The 24,388-nt window shown below is 35.1% G+C and overlaps 1 protein-coding gene across 1 annotated transcript in view; it reads right to left on the bottom strand.

Annotated features, from left to right (window-relative positions):
* Positions 1-3,433: 3,433 nt before the first annotated feature.
* The window catches only part of LOC120626400 (terminal nucleotidyltransferase 5C), a 46,494-nt gene continuing 25,539 nt past the window's right edge, over positions 3,434-24,388 (bottom strand). The window contains exons 2-3 of the mRNA XM_039893923.1: positions 15,027-15,976; positions 3,434-13,913 (exon numbers count right to left, since the gene is read on the bottom strand). Of these exons, the coding sequence (XP_039749857.1) occupies positions 13,637-13,913; positions 15,027-15,976 (1,227 nt within the window). The 3' untranslated portion in view covers positions 3,434-13,636. The remainder of the gene's footprint in view (positions 13,914-15,026; positions 15,977-24,388) is intronic.

The raw sequence follows: 24,388 nt of genomic DNA, 5'->3' as shown, positions 1-24,388 counted from the left end.
TTTTGTTATCACCATCTCACAGTTTATTTATATTAAGCTAGAGCAATTCACACCTAAGCTTTTTTATCGTTCAAGTAATCCTTAATATTATAATAGGATTTTTCTGTAAGCTTACGTTTTATATAAACTATCGTAGCGGGCTGACCTGTTAGGGAGTATGGTAGTCATTCCCCTTATTGGTTTCAACGCGTCCTCGCACCGGAACACTAAATCGCTTAGCGGCCTGCGGCACGTCTTTGCTTTTTCTTTTGCTTTTTCGGAAGGACACTTGCTGATAACCACCTGAGGGTTTGCTACGGCGTCACCGGGGGAGTGGGACGAGCGCGAAAGCTCGTCATGAGAAGAGCCCCAGGGCTCGAAGACATCGGGGGGGGGGTTCGTCTTTGCCGGTAGGGTGGTAACATCGCCACCAGACCGCGATGACAAAAAAGTAGAAAAAATTATACGAGCGCTGAGATTAATTTTTTAATACATTAGGTTCAAGATGTTAGCGGAGAGAACAAAGAAGATATCAAAGTCGCACAAGACAACGACCGTTTGATTGACAATTTCCGAATAGCGACAGCGTTAATTAAATTTTTATAACACGATCATTAGAGCAAGGCTATTAACTTCGTGACCTTATCATGTAGAACAGTAATTATACCTTTTAGTAATAAATATGAGTACTTACGGCTACATAACATAAACCAGTTTGGCTTATCAAAGTTAGCTCTAACATTTGGATTAAACAATATATTAAAACAAATTTAACCAATCGTGGTTACTACACGATTTATGAATTCCTTAACGACAAGGCTGCTTGGAAGCAGGCCACTCCGCTCTCATCTCTCATAAAACAGAAAAATTCTAAAGATTGTTAAACTTTAAAATGATGTTGGAAAAGAGCAATCTGCTGAGTTTCTTGCCGGCTCTTCTCAGTGGAATCTGGCTTCCGAACCGGTGGTAGAGTCACTACAAACAGACTTGACGTTTCAAAAGTGCTTATTAATTAGGCCTACTTGAAATAAATGAATTTTGATTTTTTTTTTATTTGCCACTACCGGCCCACTACAGTGCACGGGTGCAGTGTTCAAAATGAGAAAGGGTTAAGGCCGTAATCCACAACGCTCTCCCAGTGCGGATTGCTGGACTATACCCACCTTGGAGAACTCACAGGCATGAAGGTTTCTTCACGATGTTTTCCGTCACGGTTGAAGCCAGTGATATTTTAAATGCTTGAAACACACATAACTTACAAAAGTTAGAAATGTGTGCTGGAATTCGGAAAAACTCAGGCCCTCTAAAGTAAAATCGAAGTCCTAACGACTGGGCTATCACCGCTTTAGTTTACCACATTAGTGGTAGGTAACCAAGACCAAAAGTTTAATTTGCTCTTGCACGGGCCAGATGAACTCGATACTCAACAAATATTGGCACTACCCCGGAGCTTGGGCGTGATAAACAGGGTCCTATGTCCGCCTTATGGATGAATGCTTTCTTTCACCCAAAGAAAAAGTAGTTTAGACGAGAGGGTACAATTTGGTGGCCTACATAGCGATCCCGTTCAGGCAACCAGAGTCAAATCAAATATAATTTAAAGGCAAAATAAATATTCAGTGTTTGAGCTGAACATAGATAAACAAACACCGGCATGTTCGGCACTGGAGCTGAACAGGCCTTTAGCAGTACTCTGCATCTCGTATGATGCTATCTTTTCAAACGTTTTGGTTATACAACAGTAACCGAATTATGAAATAATGTTGAAACATTATTAAGTACATTTCATGAGGAATCAATATGAAATCAAAAGAAGCATATTTATCCATAGAAATTATTTAAAAACATTTTAAGTGTTTACTTATGACAACCCTATTGAAGATAAAACACAGACACGCACATAGTACGCTACGCAACGCGTGACTGGACATATCATATTAACGACATTTGTAATAAAATTAACAAATTTGTATACCCACTTCGACGATTAAGACAGATCGTCTCTGTAGAAGCGGCGTTTGCTGCTCACCATGGTTATGTTATGTCAAACTTACGCTACGGTATAGTTATATGGGGCTCATCCATTCATTTAAATAAACTTTTTATAGTACAGAAAAAATGTATCAGAAGCATTCTCCTAATGAATCCTACTGAATCATGCAGATCTGTATTTAAAAAACATAAAATACTAACTTTACCTTCCTTATACATATATGAGGTATGTGTATTCGTACATAGAAATATTGAGTATTTTGAAAAGAAGCCTGTTTTAAACCCAAAAAGTATCACGCGATATCCAAATAAATTAGTAATACCAAAATATCGACTTGCACTGACTTTAAAATCGCCTTATGCAATGAGCTGCCAAATATATAATAAAATTGAAATAAATGTAAAAAAACTACCCTTGAAAACCTTTAAAAGGAAACTGTTTCTTTGGTTGTGTGACAAATCATTTTATACCATCGCAGAATACCTTAACTGCTATGGTTATCATGAAATATCTGTGGTCCCTGCTTAATTTTGCATGTGTGCGTGACCTCAATTTTCTGACATGTTATTTAATTTAATTTAATTTTAATTGTATTTATTTGACATTCAAACTTAGAATTGTGATTAAATGTCATATTAAATCATTGTATTAGTTAATACAATGATTTAATATGACACTATAAATCTCAGAACATTATTTTATATAATTGAAAACAAATAAGATTAATATTAATATGACTTAATGTCTAAACCAAATCTTAATGTCTAAATTTTGCATGTTAAATGTATTAACAGAATATGTTGGAACTTTATATCCTAAACACCAATAATTAACCCATATTTAGCAAAATAAATATTTCATTTCATTTCATTTCATTTTACCTAATAAAGTGACCGGAGTCACATGATTTTAATTTTGCAGGTGATGTTAGGGCTGTATCTGATTTTTTAATATATGTTTTTGGTGACACAGATAAGTCTCAGAGACAGTTCATAATGTACCTCTAAAGCCTGTGAAGTATTATTTTGATTTTCATTTACACGTTGTATAGTCCGTGTCATTATGTTCGGTGAGTTTTTTTGGCGAGTTAAAACACATCGCAACGAACACTGCAAATAGGGATAAGTAAAATTACCCTAAAAGGATCCTCCCCAAAAAGATCCTTTGATTGTATTTTATTTAATCGTACCTTATTATTTTTATAAATAGGTACATTAAGCAAGTTAGACTTATCACATAACCTTTCGAAGTTTCGTGCTATCAAATACAACAAGTTTTTTAAAAGCCCAGAGATTTTGAATAATAGATAAGAATTTTAAAATAAACTACGAGTATAACTCTTAAGCTTACCTACCTATATATTAGCATAGATACTATAGTTTATAGCGTTTCTAAAGTATTGGGCTATACAAGGATTATTATGGAGAAAAATAATGGGGGCAATGAAATGATACACAAAAGTTCACTGTTTATCACTTTTTTATAATTTATTTTCACAACATTTTTATTTAGTTTTCTGTAAAATTTACAATAGCTTAAAACTCTTCACAAATATAATAATAATAAAATTATAGTAATCATCCTTATGTCACCCAACAACTGCGTCGCCGCTAGTTTTAGTTGTTACACAAAACGGGCAACTCTGAAGAGAGAGAAAAATATCTATACGAGTAAATGTAAATGATACAAGCTGCAAACGATAAGCGCCCGTGGGCGATTACTTTTTTATTGCACAACACATCACAAAAACTTAATACTGGCACTAAAACCGCGCACCTGGTGAAAATATTACATAAATATTTTTTGCCCTACCAAAAAGCACGAGAGAGTGAACAATAAAACTATAATGTTTTAAAACAATAACTATTTAAATCAGTTCAAGTTTAACAACACATATTATATTGTAATTATAAAATATAATCTGACCATTGAGTCATTGCAACTCTCACGAAAAGTTATCAGTAAGAGGTAAAATTACAGCTGTATCACAAAAACATATAGCTGTCTATATGTTTTTGTTATTTTTTTCACCAGGCGAAATAGTAATAATAACAGTATCAGGTTTTTGATATATTTTACCATAAGAAAATATCTACCTTCGGACGCTTTTCAATTCCATCATGTATCCAGTAAATATATTTGATAAAAACTATTTAATAAGCTTATGTATACAACTTAAGGAATTATGTGCTAGCGTCCCCTTAACTAGAGAGTCGTTTTGTCACGAACTCGCTTTTAACATATGAGCGAGGTGCGCGACATGCGTTGTTCTTGGTACTTATGTACCGTCAGCAACAAAAATCATTAATCTCCAATTTTTTTATTAATTAATAACACTGATTATTTCTATGACTCGGCGTCAGTTAGTAGCCTAAGACAGTACTGGTCAACCAAAACCTCGTTAACAAAAGTTTTAGTTTTAAGTAAACTTTCAAAAATTATCAATGCAATAAATGTTGTTATTGCAGTCTGCGAAAAGAGCGAGGTTCTTAAACGAGTTTTTAGTATATTTTTTTTTGTTGCTGACCATACAATATATATTAGAGGCCCAATATCAAGTAGTTAAAGATGAGTAGTTACACAATGCACTTGCAACGACGGTTGTGATTGTGACAGCAGAAGCCAATAGTGAGTTTAAGAATAAAAGAATTTGAATTGCCTTTACTCAATCCCACTATAATGGGAATCACTATCACAATTGTCTGCAATTTGGAAAGAGATTGCGCAATTTGTGAACGGAATTATGTTTTTAATACCTACTGAAGCGTCATATTACAAACGGTCATAAAAAAACCCATAACTCATTAATAATGAACAATTAAAACCGAACTTTCGAAGGTGCTTACTTAGCTGTCGTGAGAAGATTAAATTGTATCGTATAAACTGCCATGAATTAAAATTCGCTTAGTGTGTTAATAGTGACCAATTTAATTAGTATCTCTCCCGTTTGATATCAGCATTGATAAAAAAGCAGAAGGTAAAGTACGTATTGACAACGATCGTCTGACGACCTTACGCAACGTACTTTTGGCAATTCATTTAAAATACCAATTCTCAAAACACGATAAGTTCAAGAACAACAGTAAACGATTAAATGTTTGTGATGAAGATAATGTAAAACTAAGAATCAAAGATTACATAGATATTAGGCCTAAAATAAATTAAATATGTACCAATAATAACTATGATAGAAACAACAAGTTCGATATTAAAATAAACGTTTTTAACAAAGCTATAGAAACAAAAGCAATTAGATACAGTTTGTTCTTCCATCGTATAATACGAAACCAATAAATAAAATCGTGACGGTCTGTTTGCATTAAGGTCATCTGTTACGTGGATTTGACGCAAGCTATCTAATTGGAAAACAATGCCAAAAAGTAAATGGAAACTGTTTACATATTGAATTAGGCTTAGCGCACACAAGCCTATAATATATTGAGAAAACTGTGTATTTATTGTGCTGTTTCACCGATATATATTGTGCTCAATGAAGAAAGATAAAGAACAAGCAAACATTTAAGCTAATAATGAACATAATAAATAATAAAGGTCGTAAAAGTGCTCCCTGTGGTACAGCAATACTATTTTTACGATGAATTTACGGCCTAAACCAACTTCAAAAACACAGGTTAATTTATAATTTTAGAGATGTAATTTTGAGGTTTATTTAGCTATTTACACGTTTGCTTCAGGTTGACAAACCTGTAACGAAAATGTAAAACAAGCCTTAGCCAAGGATAAACGTCCTGTGTCTCTAAGGCTCATATTTTTTTTGGTGTTCCACAGACTTTAAGATAACAGACTGAAGTAAAATTTAAAATTATGATCAGTGTTTTGCCACTAACAGCTGTGACTAGCAAATGATCTTTTATTTAACATACATAGAACTTAAATACTTTACTACTAAAGCTGAACACTAATATCGAATTTGTTGTTTCTAAACACATTATTTTTGTAACAACGAAGTAAACAAAATCAGGCGCTTGCGTTTTTTTTTCTCGAAAAATATTATTATTTTTCTAAAATTCATTTTACGTGTTTTTAACACTTTTTGCATGCTTTTTATGTAACATGCATTTTTTTTCTTTTATAAGGAATAATAAAATAGGTATCTTCAATTACGCTATGAATTAAGGCCATATGCAAATCTATATCAGTTTTTTTTCTTTAGGCACTAGGCTAAGAACACAAGCGCCATCAGACCAATGAATAAAATAGAAATAATTAAAAAATACAATTAATATTAGGCTAGCTGAAAACTGATGGTAACTATAGAAAAAATAAAACTCTAACCTATGTTGCAATGTCTCTCGGTAAACACAAATATGGTGTTCATTTTAGACCGTTACTGGAAGCTACAAGTCACAAAAACTGGTACTAGGGAGAGCTTGGTTTACAGACAAGCACCTACAACCGAGCTTACTTAATAACGCCGATCTGTTTAAGAATAATACACAAAACGCGACGTGGGAAGTTTTACTCACTTTTTATTTTTTTTATTCCTTTACTAGGTAGCCCTTCAATGCAGTCTCACCTGTAGTAAGTCTGTGATGGTAGAGGGTGTATCTATAATAGGTTTCTACACGACAGCGTACCGGAACGCTGAAACGTTTCACGGCACGTCTTTAGCGGTATGGTGGTAACATCCTCTGCAAGTCTCGTCATAACAATACGATATTTGAAAATTGTATACTGGTCAGAAAAACTACAAAAAAACCTGTTGTTCCCCTTCACAGTTTTACAGTTTACAGTTTGTTTATACAGTTTACGTTCTTGCAATTGACCGTGACAGATGCGATTGTCATTTGCCCTGGTTGATCTTCAGAACAGAACAGAACCCAAAAAGATTACACATCATTGTATTCTTTAAACATCGCGTTGCATAGTCGCGGTAATGAGAAATGGTCGATTTAAAAAGTACTAAAAGTATAGAGAGTAGTTATTACCTTCTCCCACATTTGATTCAATTTATTTGAAGGTCTTGGATAAATAGTGTCTTTTCTACGATCGGCATTATTAAATGAGATAAAAATATACAGTTAAAGGTTACTCCGTATACAGTGGGTACATTTTTTTAAATTAATTTAAAATTGAAAATGAAAAGATAGTTTTAAACTATAATAAGTAAATCAAAATAGCTCTGTAAATTTTCTGACAACGGTTTAGTTTTTTAGATTGACAGTATATTTTGCCATAACTATTACAATTTTGTAAAATTTAATCACGATTATACCGTTTATTGAGAGTAGTTGAAGAGCTACATAATCAAAGTTAACAAAGCGGTAATGGAATTGCAACACATTCTCTATCGAAAAAAAATTACATACAACCAAGAAATTTTAGAGAAATCCGTCTGTATACAAACATATTTAAACTCGGTATGAAGCTTTTAAACACATGCTTTATTAAGCAGCCTTGTTGTAATGTTTAATCCTTCCTTTTGATAAGAGTTTTACAAAAAAAATACAAAATCAATGCGGGGCACAAACCTTTGACCAGCCAAATTGCTTTAATGTGGATTGACCGGCTAACCGCAATAGTTATAACATTTAGCCACTTCATTTTTACTCGACTTTTCAATTCTTATTCTAAGCAAAGTATGATAGCAAAAATATAAAATCGCTTTATAATGGAAGCTTTTTCGTTCATATAAGGAGGTAGTTGAAGAGCTAGCGCCAAAAAATGATCTACTAAATATAATCACAGATTTTTGTGTTGACTTAATTTCACAAGTAATACAAAGTTTTAACATTAAGTTTTAAAAATTGAAAATATCTGTCGTATAAGAATATATAGTCGAGCAAGTAAGAACTCGTTTCTTTTAATATAAACCAGTTTAATATTTGTTATTATAACATTATAATACATACGTTATGAAGCTCAGATGATTTAAAATAGTAATGATATAGAGTTGAAAATACATTATACATAATAATATTTCTTGTAAAATTAAGCCCATATAAAAGAATAATAAAAGATTGTTTAAAATATTTCGTTAAAAAGATCATGAATCACAACTTATATGCCTGTCTCGATGTAGCAAGTCATCCTGATGATAATAAACTCAGAGCAAGGTCATACTATCGATTCTGATAAAGTATGATTTCAATATGAGAAATCGGACCTAAGTTTCTGATGGTATATACGATTATGACCTATTTTTATAGTCCATTTTTATATAAACAAATAAACTACACAATCGTGTCGTTTAGTTTGTGTAAAAAACTTTAAAAGAGTTGTAACGAAAAGTCTATAATGTGACCTTATTCTCTCCTTCATGACATATGGAAATTGTACACAGGTTTAATTTCCTACTACATTTTATGTACTTAATTAATTTACTAAGTACAAATGAACGTAACTATGGTTAAGATTGTTTTGGCCAAAAGAAAGGAAAAGAAGCTATTTTTGTCATTTTCATTTCAGGTTTTTAGCTCATGGTGTAGGCCGGCTCTGATAGTGTTTTCTATAATTTGTTCTACCCACAAAAAGTTAAGTGGTGGATTAACATTTTTTAATCATACATTCTGCATTTATTATAATATCATTGTAAAAATTTGGAATAATTCTTTTCAAAAACTTAGACCAAAATTTAACCTACTGCCAAATACTATTACGATTCCGTTTATATCTAAATCAAACTCCATTTTTGTTTAATGGTGTAATGTCTTTTGAAAATGAAAAAACTTAAATAAATTTTATTAAACCCTAAATTGAGAACTCTGTTATGTAGTAGTTATCAACTTCACGATTCGAAAAAAAAAAATGTTAAGTACTGAATCGTCAAATAAAGAGTTGATAGCAGGCCAACTATAGTGAGAACTTGAATCGTAAGAACGGAAAATAAACATCCGCAAAAAGTGATTGCCGCTTATCAAAATCAACGTTCCAACTAAAAAAAATCTGAAAAAATGAGATCTTTAAATTTTGGTTCGACAAGTGGGCAAATCTGAAAATTCTTTTATTTAACACCGTTCATTGTTACGAACATTAAGTTATGTAAACGTTTAGTTTACACGCTAGCTTGTTAAATATTTGTATGAAACTGTAGTTTCTTACGTAACCTGTAGTAGGGCTGTACAATTAAAGTAGAAGGCTATAGATTACTTGTAAAGAATTTAGTAAGAGGTAAATTCGTAATATAGGTCTAATTTTAACACATCTGTAGCAAGTAAAAGTATTTCAATACACTTAGCAGCCTTAAAGAAGTAAGTAGTTACTACCACAAACAAACTACAAGCTTGATTGTACTTTATTACTCTGAATAAATACAGCTTAACGCGAAAAGAACTAAGCTTCGCACCATGCTTTGCTTTTTAAGAATATTACCATTAAAACGCACTGGCAAATATACAGGATCAGTTTTTTTAAAGATATCTCAATAGATTTTTTTAACCGGTTTATTCGTAAAATTCATCTAAAATTCGTGCTGTTAATTGCGTACGAGAGAGCTTCTATTTTTTTTAATCCTCTCGAACGGAATAACGCTATAGTTTATTAAGCAAACATATATTCTCATATATTCATCTATTCTCTTGATAGCGTTGTTTTCTCCACTTGAATATGCGTAAAACTGCAAAATTTAGTTTTATATTTATAATTTTCATTTGATTGCATCAAAATAATCTACTTTATAGATATTAACAGGAGAAAAGTTGTAGCAACTCCATCAATAATTTTTTATGTTGTCTACATTAGATTTTCTTTTTAAAAATTAAAAACTCTTCATTTATACACGCTACAAAAGAAACTCTAGATGCTTTTCAGAATAAACATAACCTTTTTCAGTTAGCATAAATGAAACAAAAAAACTCACCCTGTATTACACATGCATGTGCTGGCCGGACACTTTCATTCATATATCTATATATAGTTAAAATACAACAATATGATATATCTCTATTGAATGTAACTATGTTATATTGTTATGTAATATGTATATAATCGTCGACAACATTAAATTACCACTACAACAATAAAATCACATTTGAATACAATATACTGTTGTATTTAAGAATTAAAAACGCTCCTAAGTACTCAGTTACTATAGACTCCACTAACTTGTAAATGTTCTTAAAATATTTATTAGGGTTTACCTCGACATATCAGAGTCCGGCGTTCCTGGAACTGTTAAATCCGACAAGGACGTAAGTCAACTACGTATTAGCATGTCTATTATTGCTGATGACGGCTAAAGCACATACTACAAGCTTAACCTTTATATAACACATCATTAATAGTGTTTTAGCTCTTATGTTATGTTTTAGCTCTAAAACTAGCGGTAATTCAGAATTACTTCAGACGTTCCAGTGTGAGGATGGTGACCATCGAGAACTGAAGTAGCAAGCGTACGTCAAGGCACACTCCGGGTTGGGTGGTCGACACCCAAGGTTCGATTGACACTGACAAATATCGTTTAACATGCTTGTAATTTTTATCTCTGACCCTGACAGATTAATTAATACACTGACTTTGATATGTCTGAATAGACCCTTATATATGGTATTTTTTTATTATTAAGTGATCTTTAATATTGTACACATCTTAGTTATATATATTTTTTTTTGATTTTTTTCTTTTTTCTATAGTTCATTTAAAATTATCTTAGTTTGTTACTTTACGCCAAGCCGTATACAATACTAGAGCAATCACGTAGAATAACATCTGGATTACTATAATAACAGTCCATCTGAACGCACAGTGTAGGTTTCACATATTCAGAATCTGGTTGATGGACCCCACACTGTGAGACTTCAAAGTAATGTTAGCGAATCCGGGTGTTAGTGTGTACATACGAATCCAGATTTAATAAATACAATAGTAAAATAGTTTTTCTCATAATCCGAAGTGACGGTCGGAACCGTTCGATCCGAGTGCCTAGCGTGAAGTTTTCTACCTATTCGATCGCGTGAAAGTTAACTAAGATTTGTATGGAATCCAAAGTGCGCCATCTAGTTTAAATAGTGGTAAATAAAACAGTTTTATCGCTAGATGGTGCTCTTTATGAATGGGCAGGGAATCTCACACTAGGCACCCAGTACTAAACGAAACAAGTGCGACGCTGTCTGTGCTGGTATACATTTTCAAGTTAATAAACGTAACGCAGAAATACGTGTAAACTATCACTGAAAAACTGATCCTGTGACTTTCGTGTGAAAAAGTAACATTTTAATTATAACAAGAATTTAAAAACATTCGAAATACGTTCCTAGGTTAATTATGAATTCATGATTCGAATAGGTTTTTTAATTACGTAACTGATTCGTGTATTAAAAAAAAAAATCAAACATCAAGAAGAAGAGAGAAGAATTAATTTTTTTGATTTTATAGTGAGACCATCTTATAACCAAGTAAACGATCTGCAAACTATGACGGATTAACGAAACTTCGGCGTTACGGTTTTTAGCTCAAGAACTTATACTCGGGTAACATCATTCGAACTATAGTTTACTCTCTCCACCTCTCAAACCATTCTGGTTTATAGGCCGGGATCTGGCAGCGGGAATCATATACTCTCATCTCGTAAAAATGTATCGGATAGTAGTGTAGGTAGGTACCTTAGTGTGACTTTTATTTGCTATTTTACAAAAAAAATTGAAAATCTTTACGATGTTACATGCAATATGAACTAAGCAATGCCCACCATATCGCATATTCATACAAACTATACATACCCCATCTTCCATTACTCTAAATGTAACTCCAAGTACTTTTCACTAACAGACTGTACGATGTATGGTTGTTTTTAAACGTATCGATATAGATTTCGGTCGGTGCATTATAGGCGCTAAGTTATCCAAATTCAGGAAGTAGATTATTATTGAGACAGGCCGATTTCGATTCTTATGCCTTAAATGTGTATTAGGTAGTATAGTAGTAGGTATATGCAATAAAACATTTTTTTAATAAATTATTTTGAATATGGCGCATGCTTACCCGCCATTTCGTTGCATGCCGAAATAAACAATTTGGCATTAACAAAAAACAATAACTTAATAAATATAGAAGGTTTCGTTGGAAGCCTGTCTATCAACACTAATGTGTAACATAAAAACAAATTATTTAGAAGAGTATGGTGTACAGAATCACACTGCCGGATCTGAGGTGATAACGATCGCACGAGTTTGTTTAAAAAACATATAGAACGGACTTCGTTTACTTTATGAAGGCCATAACTTAGGCCGGATTCGGTCATGAGCATTGACGTATATTACGTCAGTGGTCATGAGTTATATTTTAGATTCTTCGCATACAACGACTTTTTGGGCGCATTGGAACCGCGTTAGTCGCAGCTCAGTGAGCCACGATCGCACGTTGTGATGTAGCCTGTCTTTGTTTTCTTGATTTTCTCTTGTAGACCGTTTTAACTTTCAAACATAAGCAATGTAACTTAACTCATGCGTATTATCTTTGGAGGATGTCCGACTAGATCAAGAGTAAGCTCTTAATCCAGTCGCCTTTGTAAGTGAGCATTATGACTACTCATGATAGGTTGAACGCTATAATTATTTAATTGTTCGTAGTTACGGTTTATCTGCGATATGTTTTCATTTTACCAATCCATTACCTTGATTTTTTATGAGATTTATGAGGTCATACAGTCTATAGATATGTAGGATTGGTGTCAAAACCATTTTTGATGTCACAAATCGGCATTACATACATAATCACGTCTCACAGTATCACGGTCTTGTGTATCGACTGCGCGATCAAAAAGTCGTCATGTACAATGGCTTACTTACATAGAGAACTTGTAACTTCGAATCCACGTCCGTGTTTAGCTTCAGTGATTCATTTATAGTAGATCTATCTCACGAAGACCGTTCCGCTAGGGTTGTAGACTACGCTTATGCACATTGTCTTAGTGTGCGTAAGCTCCGTATCTATTGTATTCACTTAGAAGAACGCTACTTCGTTTAAAGAGAGACATGCCACTACATTAATGGGAACAATCTTTAATCTTTACATAAGAAGCTTAAAAATAACTAACTAGTCTTTCCAAAGGCTGACCATCGACTTGTTAACGTCGTGTGCCATCACGTGAATTAAATAATTTTCGTACTGCTAACATATTAACGCGTCAACACGAGAGGAGTACGACTAGAAATTACCTCACGTCTAAGTGCCGGGCACTTCCGATACGTGTCCGGGTGCGGTACACCCCTAGCACCGAACTTTGAAAGCGATAAATGCATCCTACTACTGGCTAAAACAGTGGGTACAATAAGTTCAGCCAATAGTGCCAATTCATTTAAACACAATTCCTAAACTAAACTGATAAGTCTCAAAGTAGTGCTCTCTGTTCCAAATGAAAGTATGCTTTACTTTAAAGGCTGTCAAATTAGTTCAAGACTGGCGTAGTTCATCGCTGGTTGGTGCAAGGGGTTTGATCTGATCTGATGGGTAGACTTTACGCTACGTTCTTCAGCGAGTGAGACGGTGGCGATCGCACGAATTGACGAGAATTGATCAAAGTAGAGTGAGCAACATCCAATTGACGCCGAGAACGCCGGGCCGATTCGCTTAGAATCGTCATTGTAGCGCGGAATCTCACAGTATATACATCACGCGTGTACATAGCGTGGAATTTCATCATATACATATACATATATTATATACATTTGGCACTAAATTCATCGTGGTCGGAGCGCAGTCGGGGTGTCACGCCGGGCACAGCGCGGGCCGGCAGCAGTCGCAGCACGCGCAAGCGGCGCACGCGGCGCACGCAGCGCACGCGGCGCACACGCACACGTAGTAGCCGGGCGGCGCCATCGCCATGCCGGGCATCGCCAGCCCCATCCCCGGCACCAGCATGGGCGTGCGCGCGCACAGCTCGCGGCACGCCAGCGCCTCTATCAGTGCCAGGGTCTGCCGCCGCTCGTGTCCCATCAGGCACACCGTGGACTCCCGCACCACGCCGTGCAGCAGCGTCAGGTACCTGCGCAACGAACTCTCGGTCACCACCAGACGAACACCATACGCGATAGGCGTGATGACAGTAACAAAGAATCACTAAAATTATCTAAGTATTTAACTAATGTATTATGAAAAACGTATCTTTATTTTTATTTCAAACGAGATTGGCATAGGGGTAGAATGTTGAATGACGTCACCACTATATAAACATTAATTTGTACGGCATGAACTTAGAAAATCTCTGCACTTGTTATTTGCGTATATCAAGTATTTATTTATTTATTTATTTATACTCTTTATTTGTACACCACTCAAGCAAAGAAACAAGACAAAAAAAGAACAAACACATGAAGAATGAAGCAGGATACAAAAGTAGATTGTGATTCCAAACTATTACTTTCTCAGTTTTGTTTTGTCAATACCAATATGTTCTAAGAGCTTTGCGCACCGCTATAAGAATTCATATGTGAGTCAATTCCTCATAATTGTTGCCTGGAAGAAATCACTATAAGTGATAAGGCCGCCCTTGTTACACAAATTGAAATGAATTGTACCTTAGTTCTCTTTTATTTATTTCTTGTGTGCATGAAGTATTTTTGATTGATTGATTGATCAAAGATATTTAGCTTTCGAACAAGGATTTACTAAGGCATAGCTTTTATTTGCCTACGACTTTACGACTGCGGCCATGATGACCAGCGACCGTTTGTCGCGTAGAAACCAATATTGGGTTAAATATAACTGTCATCCTAATTTGGTAAAAGTATTGTAAGTTCAGCAAATAACAAAAATTCTGATGAATGTAACCTGATAACAACGGAATATAATTACAACATGTGATATAGCCCTTACAATACGCCATTGTAAAATATACTGCAAAATAAGTAAAGACACTATTTTGATTGAAGATTGTAGAACAAAGGTTGAAATAATAAATTATGTCATTCGATTAAATCATATAACTCTTGTAGGTTTTCATTGACCTCCTGACCCCATACATCAGAGTCATGATGCAGAACATGCGTATGTTGTAAACGCTAAATGTCTTTTAAAACTAAGTTATATGTCATTGCCTCTAGATGCCATACATGTAAAACAGTTTAGAAAAATATTTTTATGTGAAAACGTTTTTTACCTGTGCTTTAGCGTCTCTTCTTCTCGCCCCACGAAGTGGTTCCGTAAGTATGCCTCGAGCTTCGTACGCTGTTGTCCGAGCTCCGGGAAATCTATGAAGAATCTTGAGCACATGTAGCGCTCAAGGATTTTGATCTTGTCCGGTCGCGCCGGCCGATAACCCTTCGCCAGCAGGGCGCAGTATTTGAGGAGACCGCCACCGCGGATTTCTTCTGGTTGCCGAGTTGCGATTAATTTTTCTGCCAAATGGAGGAGGGCTTCACTGAAGTCTCCAAATACGGATTCGCCTACCACAGTTGGGTAAAAGTTTTCTCCTATCGGGAGCTGAGCGCACTCGTGGAACGCCAGTAGCGAATCCAAAGCGATCTGGAATGAGTCAACCGAGAATTCGAACTGTCTGCGCATCGTGTCAACGAATTTCAATTCGACGGACTTGTGTCCTCGGGAGTTACCGAGAGAGATAAGTGACCAGCGGTCGCCATCGGAGTTTACGCGCACCATTTTGGAGACGTAGGCTTCCTTTAGTCCTGCGGGTGGGACGCGACGGCGCGTTGTGGTAGCCGGCATGAGTGTGGAGAGATGTCCGAGAACTGCGGCCTTAACGCGGTCGCAGTGGCGCGCGGTGGGAAGTTCCGCGGTGAAGATCAGGTCTATGTCTGAGTAGGGTTGTGGGTGGTCGGTCAAGACGTGGCTCGCGGCTCCTCCGTTAAGACGCACGTCCCTGACAGAAATCCCTGCGCCTCCCTCGCTTTGGGCGGCCTCTAATCGGGCTCTCACTCCAGCCACCAGCTCGCGAAGCCTGACGTGAAGTGTTGGGAAATTTCCCCTGCCGTGGATGGAGACTACTTCGTCCATGACGTCGTTCAGTCTCCTCACTTGTTCGTAGCTCAGCACCGCGTGGTGTTCTCCGCCACCGCAGCTGTCTTCTGAAGAGGTGTAACTCGACTCACTCTGAAACAATTGAAATTACTCATTTAGACTTAGATATCCATTGATAGCGATGATACAAGCGTTTCGGCTGCTCTCTCAACTTTTCCTAGTTATGTGAGTTTTTAATGTAAGCAATTAAAATATATATTAATACATAGTTGGTTGTCAGCGCGAACTTTGGAAGACCGTCAAAGAAAAAAGTTTCTTATCTGGTGATTAGGCATGACAGATACGAGTTGCTGGAAAGAGGCAAATCAGTCGCAAGTGCTGCCAGCGCGAGCGCCAAGGCTCGCGAGAGACAAGGCGAAACTACGGCTACTATAAACTAGCTAACCTTCGCTAGTCAATCTAGTAGGAGAGGCATCTCCAAGTTGAAGACTGGCAAAGAAGAACAAGAATTAAAAAATCACTTGCACACACACTATAACGGTGAAGGAAAACATCATGAGGAAACCTTCATGCCTTAGAGTTCGCCATATCGATATATATCGATCTCAGATGCGTGTGAAGTCTACTGAACAGCATTATGAACCCTTCTCATTTTGAGACGGGACCCGTGCCCGGTAAATGGTTGATAACGATGACGATATCCATTTATTTTTGTAGAAAGACATTTGTACATAATTGTTGTATTTCTAAAGTTGGTAAGAAATGACGAACATATTGCGGGCGTTCGCTTTTATGCAATATTTTTTATTAAGAGTGGAAATTTTAGGTATCATTTAATAAGTACCATGTGTGTCTCTGCAGGAAAACTTTAAGCCAAATGTGGAATAACAGGTTTTAATCCATTGGCCAAGTGACTGACATGTTACTAGCGTTACATTGTAACGGGCATGACTTAAACGATAATATGAAGTAAGATCAAAAAGCCATCTAACTCTACACATTATGTCTATTTACATAAAGTATCCATATTTATGTTTCAATGTACTATGGTTGGCTATCTAGAAGCATGCTCTTGAAGTTTTTACAATAAGTAGTTTATTCTGATAAAACTGTTTTATTTAATATTAGTTCTAAAACAGAATCATAATGGAACCAATACCAAACAATAATTTTTGGTCTGGCCCAGGAATCGAAAACAAGAACTCGCGGCTTGTAGTTGAATATGCTAAAGACCAACGAGGCAGTTTTTCGAATCACTAAACATCTCGCAAAAGTTGTTGTTTCTCTAGTGTTACCTAGTACATAGTTATTTCTTTCAAGGTAAAGGGTATCTTATGCCCATCTCCAAGGCAAGCTATATACAACGTGTAACAGAAGTACGAAATACTGCTGAATGTTGCTTAAGTATATTGCATAAGGAATCACCCTGCAAAAATTAAATCAAAAGAAGCATACTTATTTTCCCATACAAACCAATTCAACACATTTTCAGTGTATACGTATGACAACCCTATTGAAGATAAAAGAACGACACGCGCATAGTCTATTTATTCTTCTTACAAGGAAAATCAAGTACATGTGATGTTTGAGGCTGTATCTAGTTCCTTTCAGTGAAAACTATGGCAATGGTTTACTGAAAAACTATTAGCTTTTCTGTTTCACAGATAAGTTTCAGAGACATAATAATGTACCTCTAAAGCCACTAAAGTATTATTTCGGTTTCCGTGTACACGTTATACTGGTATATAAGCTATGTCAATGCAGAATTTCGTTAAGATCGATTTTGTTTTAAAACTGTAAATAGGTAACATCTTGGCTTTTTTTTAAAGCTCGCAGGAACGTTTTTCATATTTTTATATCTTTTATTATTATATCCATCTCCAGGATGCATACTATATATATATATATATATGTTCCAATTTTCATCAAGCTCGGTGCTGTGGTTTAGCCGAACATAGGTACCAAATAAACAAACAGACACACATATGCATTAATTATATTATGAATTATTTCTCAACTTAATCGTGTACAATTCATGCGTTTTATTCAAGAGGCCAATAGATAGATTATCCAATAAAAATATATTTGATTGCGCGCAGCTCAAGGTCATCGAAGTAAAAACAAAACAAACTCAAATTCGGCCGTGCTATTTGAATAGCCAAATTCTAAGTCAATGCATCATGATATTGACCTTCAGGCCTTACAATAAAGCTCTAAATAGACCACAGTATATTTTATTTTATTTATAGCCTAAGATTATTTTTGTTTCATTTTGCAAAATCGTTTTGTCGTCTGTGTAAAATATCTATTAACGTAGTGAAATTTATTGAGTTAATTTTTAACTTTTTAAGGTTAAGGTAATCGCATTATCGGTTATAAAATCGGGAAAATCGGTTATCGCTAAGCTATTTAGTTACAACGTATCTTTAAAGGTTGCGCTTACTCCGTTTTTCTATATAAACGTAATCGAACTATAACTTCTAAAGTGAAGTAAATCTTGTGTAATTTGCCTGTGTTAATGAAGGCTGAAAACTTAAACACGGTCTACTATTTCATTTTTTTTTTCTAAAGATAACATCGTCTGTATACTACAGACCAACACTTTTCAGGGACTGCAAGAAGCACGCCCCACAAGTAAAGCCTTATTGCTGTTATCACATCAGCAACATTCTTTGAGAACGGGACACTAATGCTGCTAGCAGAAATAGATATAATGAGTAAAATAAAAATAAATAAATAAATATATTACGACAATGCACACATCGCCATCTAGCCCCAAAGTAAGCGTAGCTTGTGTTATGGGTACTACGGTGACTGTTGAATATTTTTTATAAATAATATACATAAATACTTAGAATATACATATAAACACCCAGACACTGAAAAACATTCATGCTCATTACACGAACATTTTCCAGTTGTGAGAGTCGAACCCAAGGCCTTGGACTCAGAAAGCAGGATCGCTGCAAACTGCGCCAATTGGCCGTCATAATGGGAATAGTGGACGGATTAACATGGCACATATTACGAAATACACGCCCTTAAGGTCACGTGAGCGGCCGGGGCGAGACATAGATAATACCGTCAAGGTAAAAAGAAATTGGTCTAATTAGCATAAACTTGAAATACATAATCAAGGTGCGAAATCTCGCTGTCGACCTCTACGTGTCTGATGTGAAACGGTCAGGAAAATAGTTTCACGTTAAAAATCCAGTGTTGCGAGGCCGCGTACCGTGGTCGTGACATTGCACTTACGTTCAATATCAATATTTGAATATTAGTTTATTACCGACTAGCGGCCCGCGAACAATTTCGTACAGTTTTTGCACTCCTAGTACAATGTTTTCAAGTCTGACATCTTGAATCGTTTTTGTCTGATGAGAGGCCATTCTTTTTCAGACTATATATATATTAATATTGAATGGTAAGAAGTCGTTACTTTGCGAAATTCTATGATATACAATGAATATTATTTAGCTTGGTTTGTTTTACTCTATTCTATATCTATTATTAACCATTGTTAAGAAATGACCAACGGGCAAACTTTCAATACCTACTCCTATTTTCGCGTCAGGAATTTAAAACTATATAGATAATTTGGTCCTTAGTTCGCCCTTAACTTTATTATATGGAGTTTTATTTATATAGACTTACTTAAAAGGTTATTTGGCGATTCAGTAAGTCTACATAAATTAGCATAAGATATAAGACTTGTAATTCCGAGAAGGACATTTCAACTTTATAGAGATAAATTAATATTATTACCATCAGATAATGGTGTTTGTCCAAAATAGTTAAAGAATTTAGAAACTTAACGTGAGTTATACATGACGTTAATCGCTGATTAATTAATCCAAAAACAGCCGTCTATTCGCGTTTATACACACGTTAGCTGTCATGTTTGGTTGTGAGGTATGTTTAAAATTCTAGTGTTAATGTACTCCTTTCCTTATAAACGAAGATGGTAAATGAATCTAATTACTTCATTGCTAAGCTTAGATTAACGTAGCTTTTGGTGCACTTGAATTAATGAGAAAGTTATTTTTTGTAAATTTTACTAACTGGTGCTTAATAATTAATACACTTGTATAAAATAATTATACTTGGTGGTATTACGGTAATATTACGATACTGTGCGTTCACTTAAATAATCGAAATAGATCGCTTGTTAACTTTGACAAATATCTTAGTCATCTTGGCATTGATCACACTTTTAAAAACTGAGTATTTCTTTTATTTAGTAAAGAAAATTATAATTTATCTAACCCAAAATCTTCAGATAGCAGAATGAATTAAGTAGTGTTATCTTTTTAGGATATCACAATTAAATTAAATCTCACATCTGAGGTATTTGAATTTTTAATGTACACAAGAAGACAACGAAATAGTTAATCAATAGCCTGTTATAAGTCCACTGCTGGAGTAAAGGCCCAGCGGGAAGCTTTGCCCATTATAACAATGCTTGGAAGATGGGTTAGAGATCTCAGTAGATATTTTTCTATTTTTCTTTTATTTATACTAATTATTTGTACACCACTCAGAAAAACAAGAAAAAAAAAACAAATACATGAAGAATGAAGCAGGATACAAAAGGCGGCCTTATCGCTAAGTAGCGATCTCTGCCAGGCAACCTTAGGATTAGGAAAACTAAAAAGAAAACGATTAGGTTGGGTACACTATTTAATACATACATACGAATATCTACATACCAATACATAAACCAGACTACACAAATACAAAAATACTATTGATAAATATAAAAATAAATATACTAATACATATCTTAACATGCCATAAATACTTAAATATGAGTTAGATATTACTAGTAGCATAGACGACACTGCTGCCCGTTCCCCGTTATATTCCCTAGTAAGTGGCGTGCCCAGGGCTTTTTGACCAGGGTAATAAACAATGGCGTGCACTAGGTTTCTAACCAGGGTATGCATGCAGCTGGAAAAAATCCTCCTCTCATACTAGTTATATATAAATTTTAGGGTAGGCAATGCTTTTGTGCATGTATGAAGTGCACACCACTGGTAATAAAGCAGAAAGATGACATAAAAGCGTAAAAATATCTCCTATAAGAGTAAAAGTTTAAGTTTTAGGCAGTGCTTCCAATTTGTCGCTTGCCAGCTTCTCTTGGGAGGCGGCGGGTAGCCATTGGGCTAGCTACCCGTCACTACACAAGCCTCTCTACGGTATGATGGGGGGGTGGGGGGGTTCAAGCTGTCCTGATCCCCTCCTCGTTAGCGTGGGAGCCCTAACAATCGGTTTGGGTGGTTGGTACACGTCCGGGAGGTATACAACGGGTTCTTCGGGCGTCTAACAAAGCCAACCAGAGAGACATGCTGTGGTGGTTTTTAGTTTGGGTATACCCCTCTAGAAGGGGGAGTCCCACCTCCGTCCTGCCCAAGGGTCGGAGGTAGCTTAAAGCTTTTCCACCACGCCAAAAAAAAAAAGGTTAGGCAGTTTTTTTGTGCATGTATGAAGTGCACGCCGCTGTCCCTAGTCGCTTCCTACGACGCCCGCGGGAAGAAGTGACAACTGTATTCTGACCTGCCGTCACCAAACGCCTTATATATAATAGAATAGTACTTCTATTAGATGTAAATACATAAAAAGGCACTAGGAACTTGTTTTCTTCGTTTTTACTCATAGTGGTCGTAAAAGGTCGGTTTTCTCTTTACGTCTATAAAAGGACCTGTTATGGCATTCTCGTATACGCAGATAAATGTCTAATGGACTCAAGTCTGTTCTTTGTCACTATTCTTGAGACGTAAATAAATACACAGTTCCTAAACGCCGCTGACTCCTTATTTTTATTTTATATATTAATAATACAAATAATAATAATAATATTTATTTCCAAAGTCTAAATAATATAGTAAAAGGTTTTCTTAATATTAATTATTAAATAATTATTTTACTACAAGCTTCTGAAGCTAAACTAAGAAACCTTTTATTTCAGTTTCAGTGCCTTAACCCCGACGGTTTTTAATTAATTTTAGCATATTTGTTATACATGACGCATTTAAACATTTAATTACTTAATAATATTAGGAAGATACTAGCGGGCTAATTGATTTATATATTTTTCTAAAGTTTGTATATAAAAACTTACTGACTAACCTCTCTGTAAAAAAGTGTGCGTGTAACCTTTACGCGCGATTGAATTAAAACTTTTACTATGATTTAAAGAGTAAAATGTTCCTGGGACTCCGCCATTTCATTTTATATTCTATTTAAAATTCATTAATATCACTTTCACATTTTATAAATATTTTCATTTGTCAAAAAGAATAATTGAGAGTAGAAAATTGAAGGTTAGATCAGCACATGTCAATATAACCTTGTCATTGAATATTATAGAATGTCGCAATCGTCAGAAAATTTATTAATAATTTTAACTTTTGTAATAAATAAACAAGTATATTTAGAGATTTTCAAAAAAGTTTGCAATTTAAAATATTTTGTTTGAAACTGTTGTTTTTTTATTATAAGATGGTAACGCGCTAACCCACCCATACCCCAAATCAGTTTAAACACGACATCGTACCGTAACACTAAATCGCTAAGCGGCACGTCTTTGTCGATAGGGTAACCAGGCACGGGTGAAGCCCACCAGACAACACCAGAGAAAATTAAGTAATTATAAACTCCCGAATTTCCCTTGCCGGAAATCGAAACCGGGACCTCCCACGTTTAACCACAGCGCTCACTGAGCCAGAGCGGTCATCTTAGATATACATACAGATTCTCCTGCTTTTCGGGGACTGTAGCAAATTAAGCTTTATTTTCACAATACATCTTAACATCTTAGATATGCTATAATGATGAATATACAGTCTTTGGCATTTCAAAATTCAATGGTCTTACATTATGAGGCAAGTTAATTAATTATTTATTTGATTATCTCTAAAATATAATTTTTATTAATACATAACTATAACCTAAAATAAACTATTTAAAAACTAAATAAAATCTAAAACGTCCTCGAAACCACCGCAGCGAGGCACAGTTCCTAAGATGCTGGCAGCATTGCCCCTCTGGATGGCCAAACTAATTCGTTGGCCAAGGTAACTGCCCGCTCTAGGATCACCGGTAGACTCGATAACCCTTTTCGATAATTCTTTGAAAAGGGCTCTTGCCTCCGGACCCCACGGTCCCAAAGTCTCTACTCCAAAAGGCACAAAAATGAAGCTGCTATCCAGGTTTTCATATTTACGCCTCTTGGCCTGCTCTTGGCAAGTTAATTGTTTTTTTTTTGTCAAATGTATTGTTTTAGGTTTTTGGCTCGCAGTATCCTAGTGTAAATTAATATCACGTGAACCTCACGACTTCGAGCAAATTTCAGCTTATCTGTGGTAATACGAGCAATGCCACTAAAAAGTATTTAAGTAATCTATACAGTATGTATATAAGATTTACCTACTTGTTTAATTTAAGTTTGCGTTAGTTTTAGTTTTATTGGCTCTCTTTTACAGTTTATTTGGATTTTTTTTTTTTCTCTTTTATTTAAATTTCTTTCTTAAATTTACTCGGGCGTCGCGGTTGTTTGCTCAGTCGGATACTGGTGCAGACTGAAAATCAGCGCTGAGCATTGTTGCTAATGCACAGCATAAGGCTGAGTTTGCGGCCATTTGCCATATTGTTAATATTAATGGATGATTCTTTTAGTTATTAATCTTGTATTAGCAATAGTGTATGGCAATAAAGGATTTTTATTATTATTATTATTATTATTATAAATAGCGACATTTATCACGAACTAGGTGTAGGGGCCTTCTGCTAGCGATTTTTAAATAAAATTTTTACAAAAATATTTTTATTTTTAAAAATCTAATTATTAAGCCCATAATATTTAGACAAATTAAATATATATTATTTTTTAAGTGTTTAGTTTTTGTTTCAAACTCTAATTATATCTTGTACACACTTTGGGTTGTAGCTTAGAACAAAACTTGTTATTACTTATATTTAGATCTACTTTTAGCCTGTTTTGTGTACCTAAAAACAATAAACAATTCAGTTGAATATCATCATCATCATAACTTCAACCGATTGACGTCCACTGCTGGGATGGGTCTTTTGTACGTAGTCCCACAATCCAAGGTACTTGGTCACTTTTTCCAGCGGTTCCCAGCGACTACCTCCGTCTACCTCGTTGAGTAAGACCAACGTCGCCATTTCAACACCTTGGGACCAAAGTCAAAAGTCAAAGTCACAAATCAAAAGTCAAAGTCTTTATTCAAGTAAGTGGCACTTTTGATGCATGTATAATTGTATACCTAGTATATTGACTGTAAGTTTATTCTTACTTCTAATGTTAAAATTATTATCACATTTTTTCTTAAATTTAGATTTTTTTTTAAGAACATACATTAAATTTGAAATATGTACTGACTATATATACACTGTCATTATTTTAATCAACATCTATAAATTTTTGTATGAACTTGTTCCGTGTAACTCGCTCATTGCCACTTCAGCTACTCGACGCGTTGAGCCCGGTTCATAAATCATAAAGTTACCCACTTTATGATT

Source organism: Pararge aegeria, chromosome 9 (assembly GCF_905163445.1).
Source record: "Pararge aegeria chromosome 9, ilParAegt1.1, whole genome shotgun sequence".
Lineage (NCBI taxonomy): Eukaryota > Metazoa > Arthropoda > Insecta > Lepidoptera > Nymphalidae > Pararge > Pararge aegeria.
This window is presented reverse-complemented; position numbering and strand designations above follow the sequence as displayed.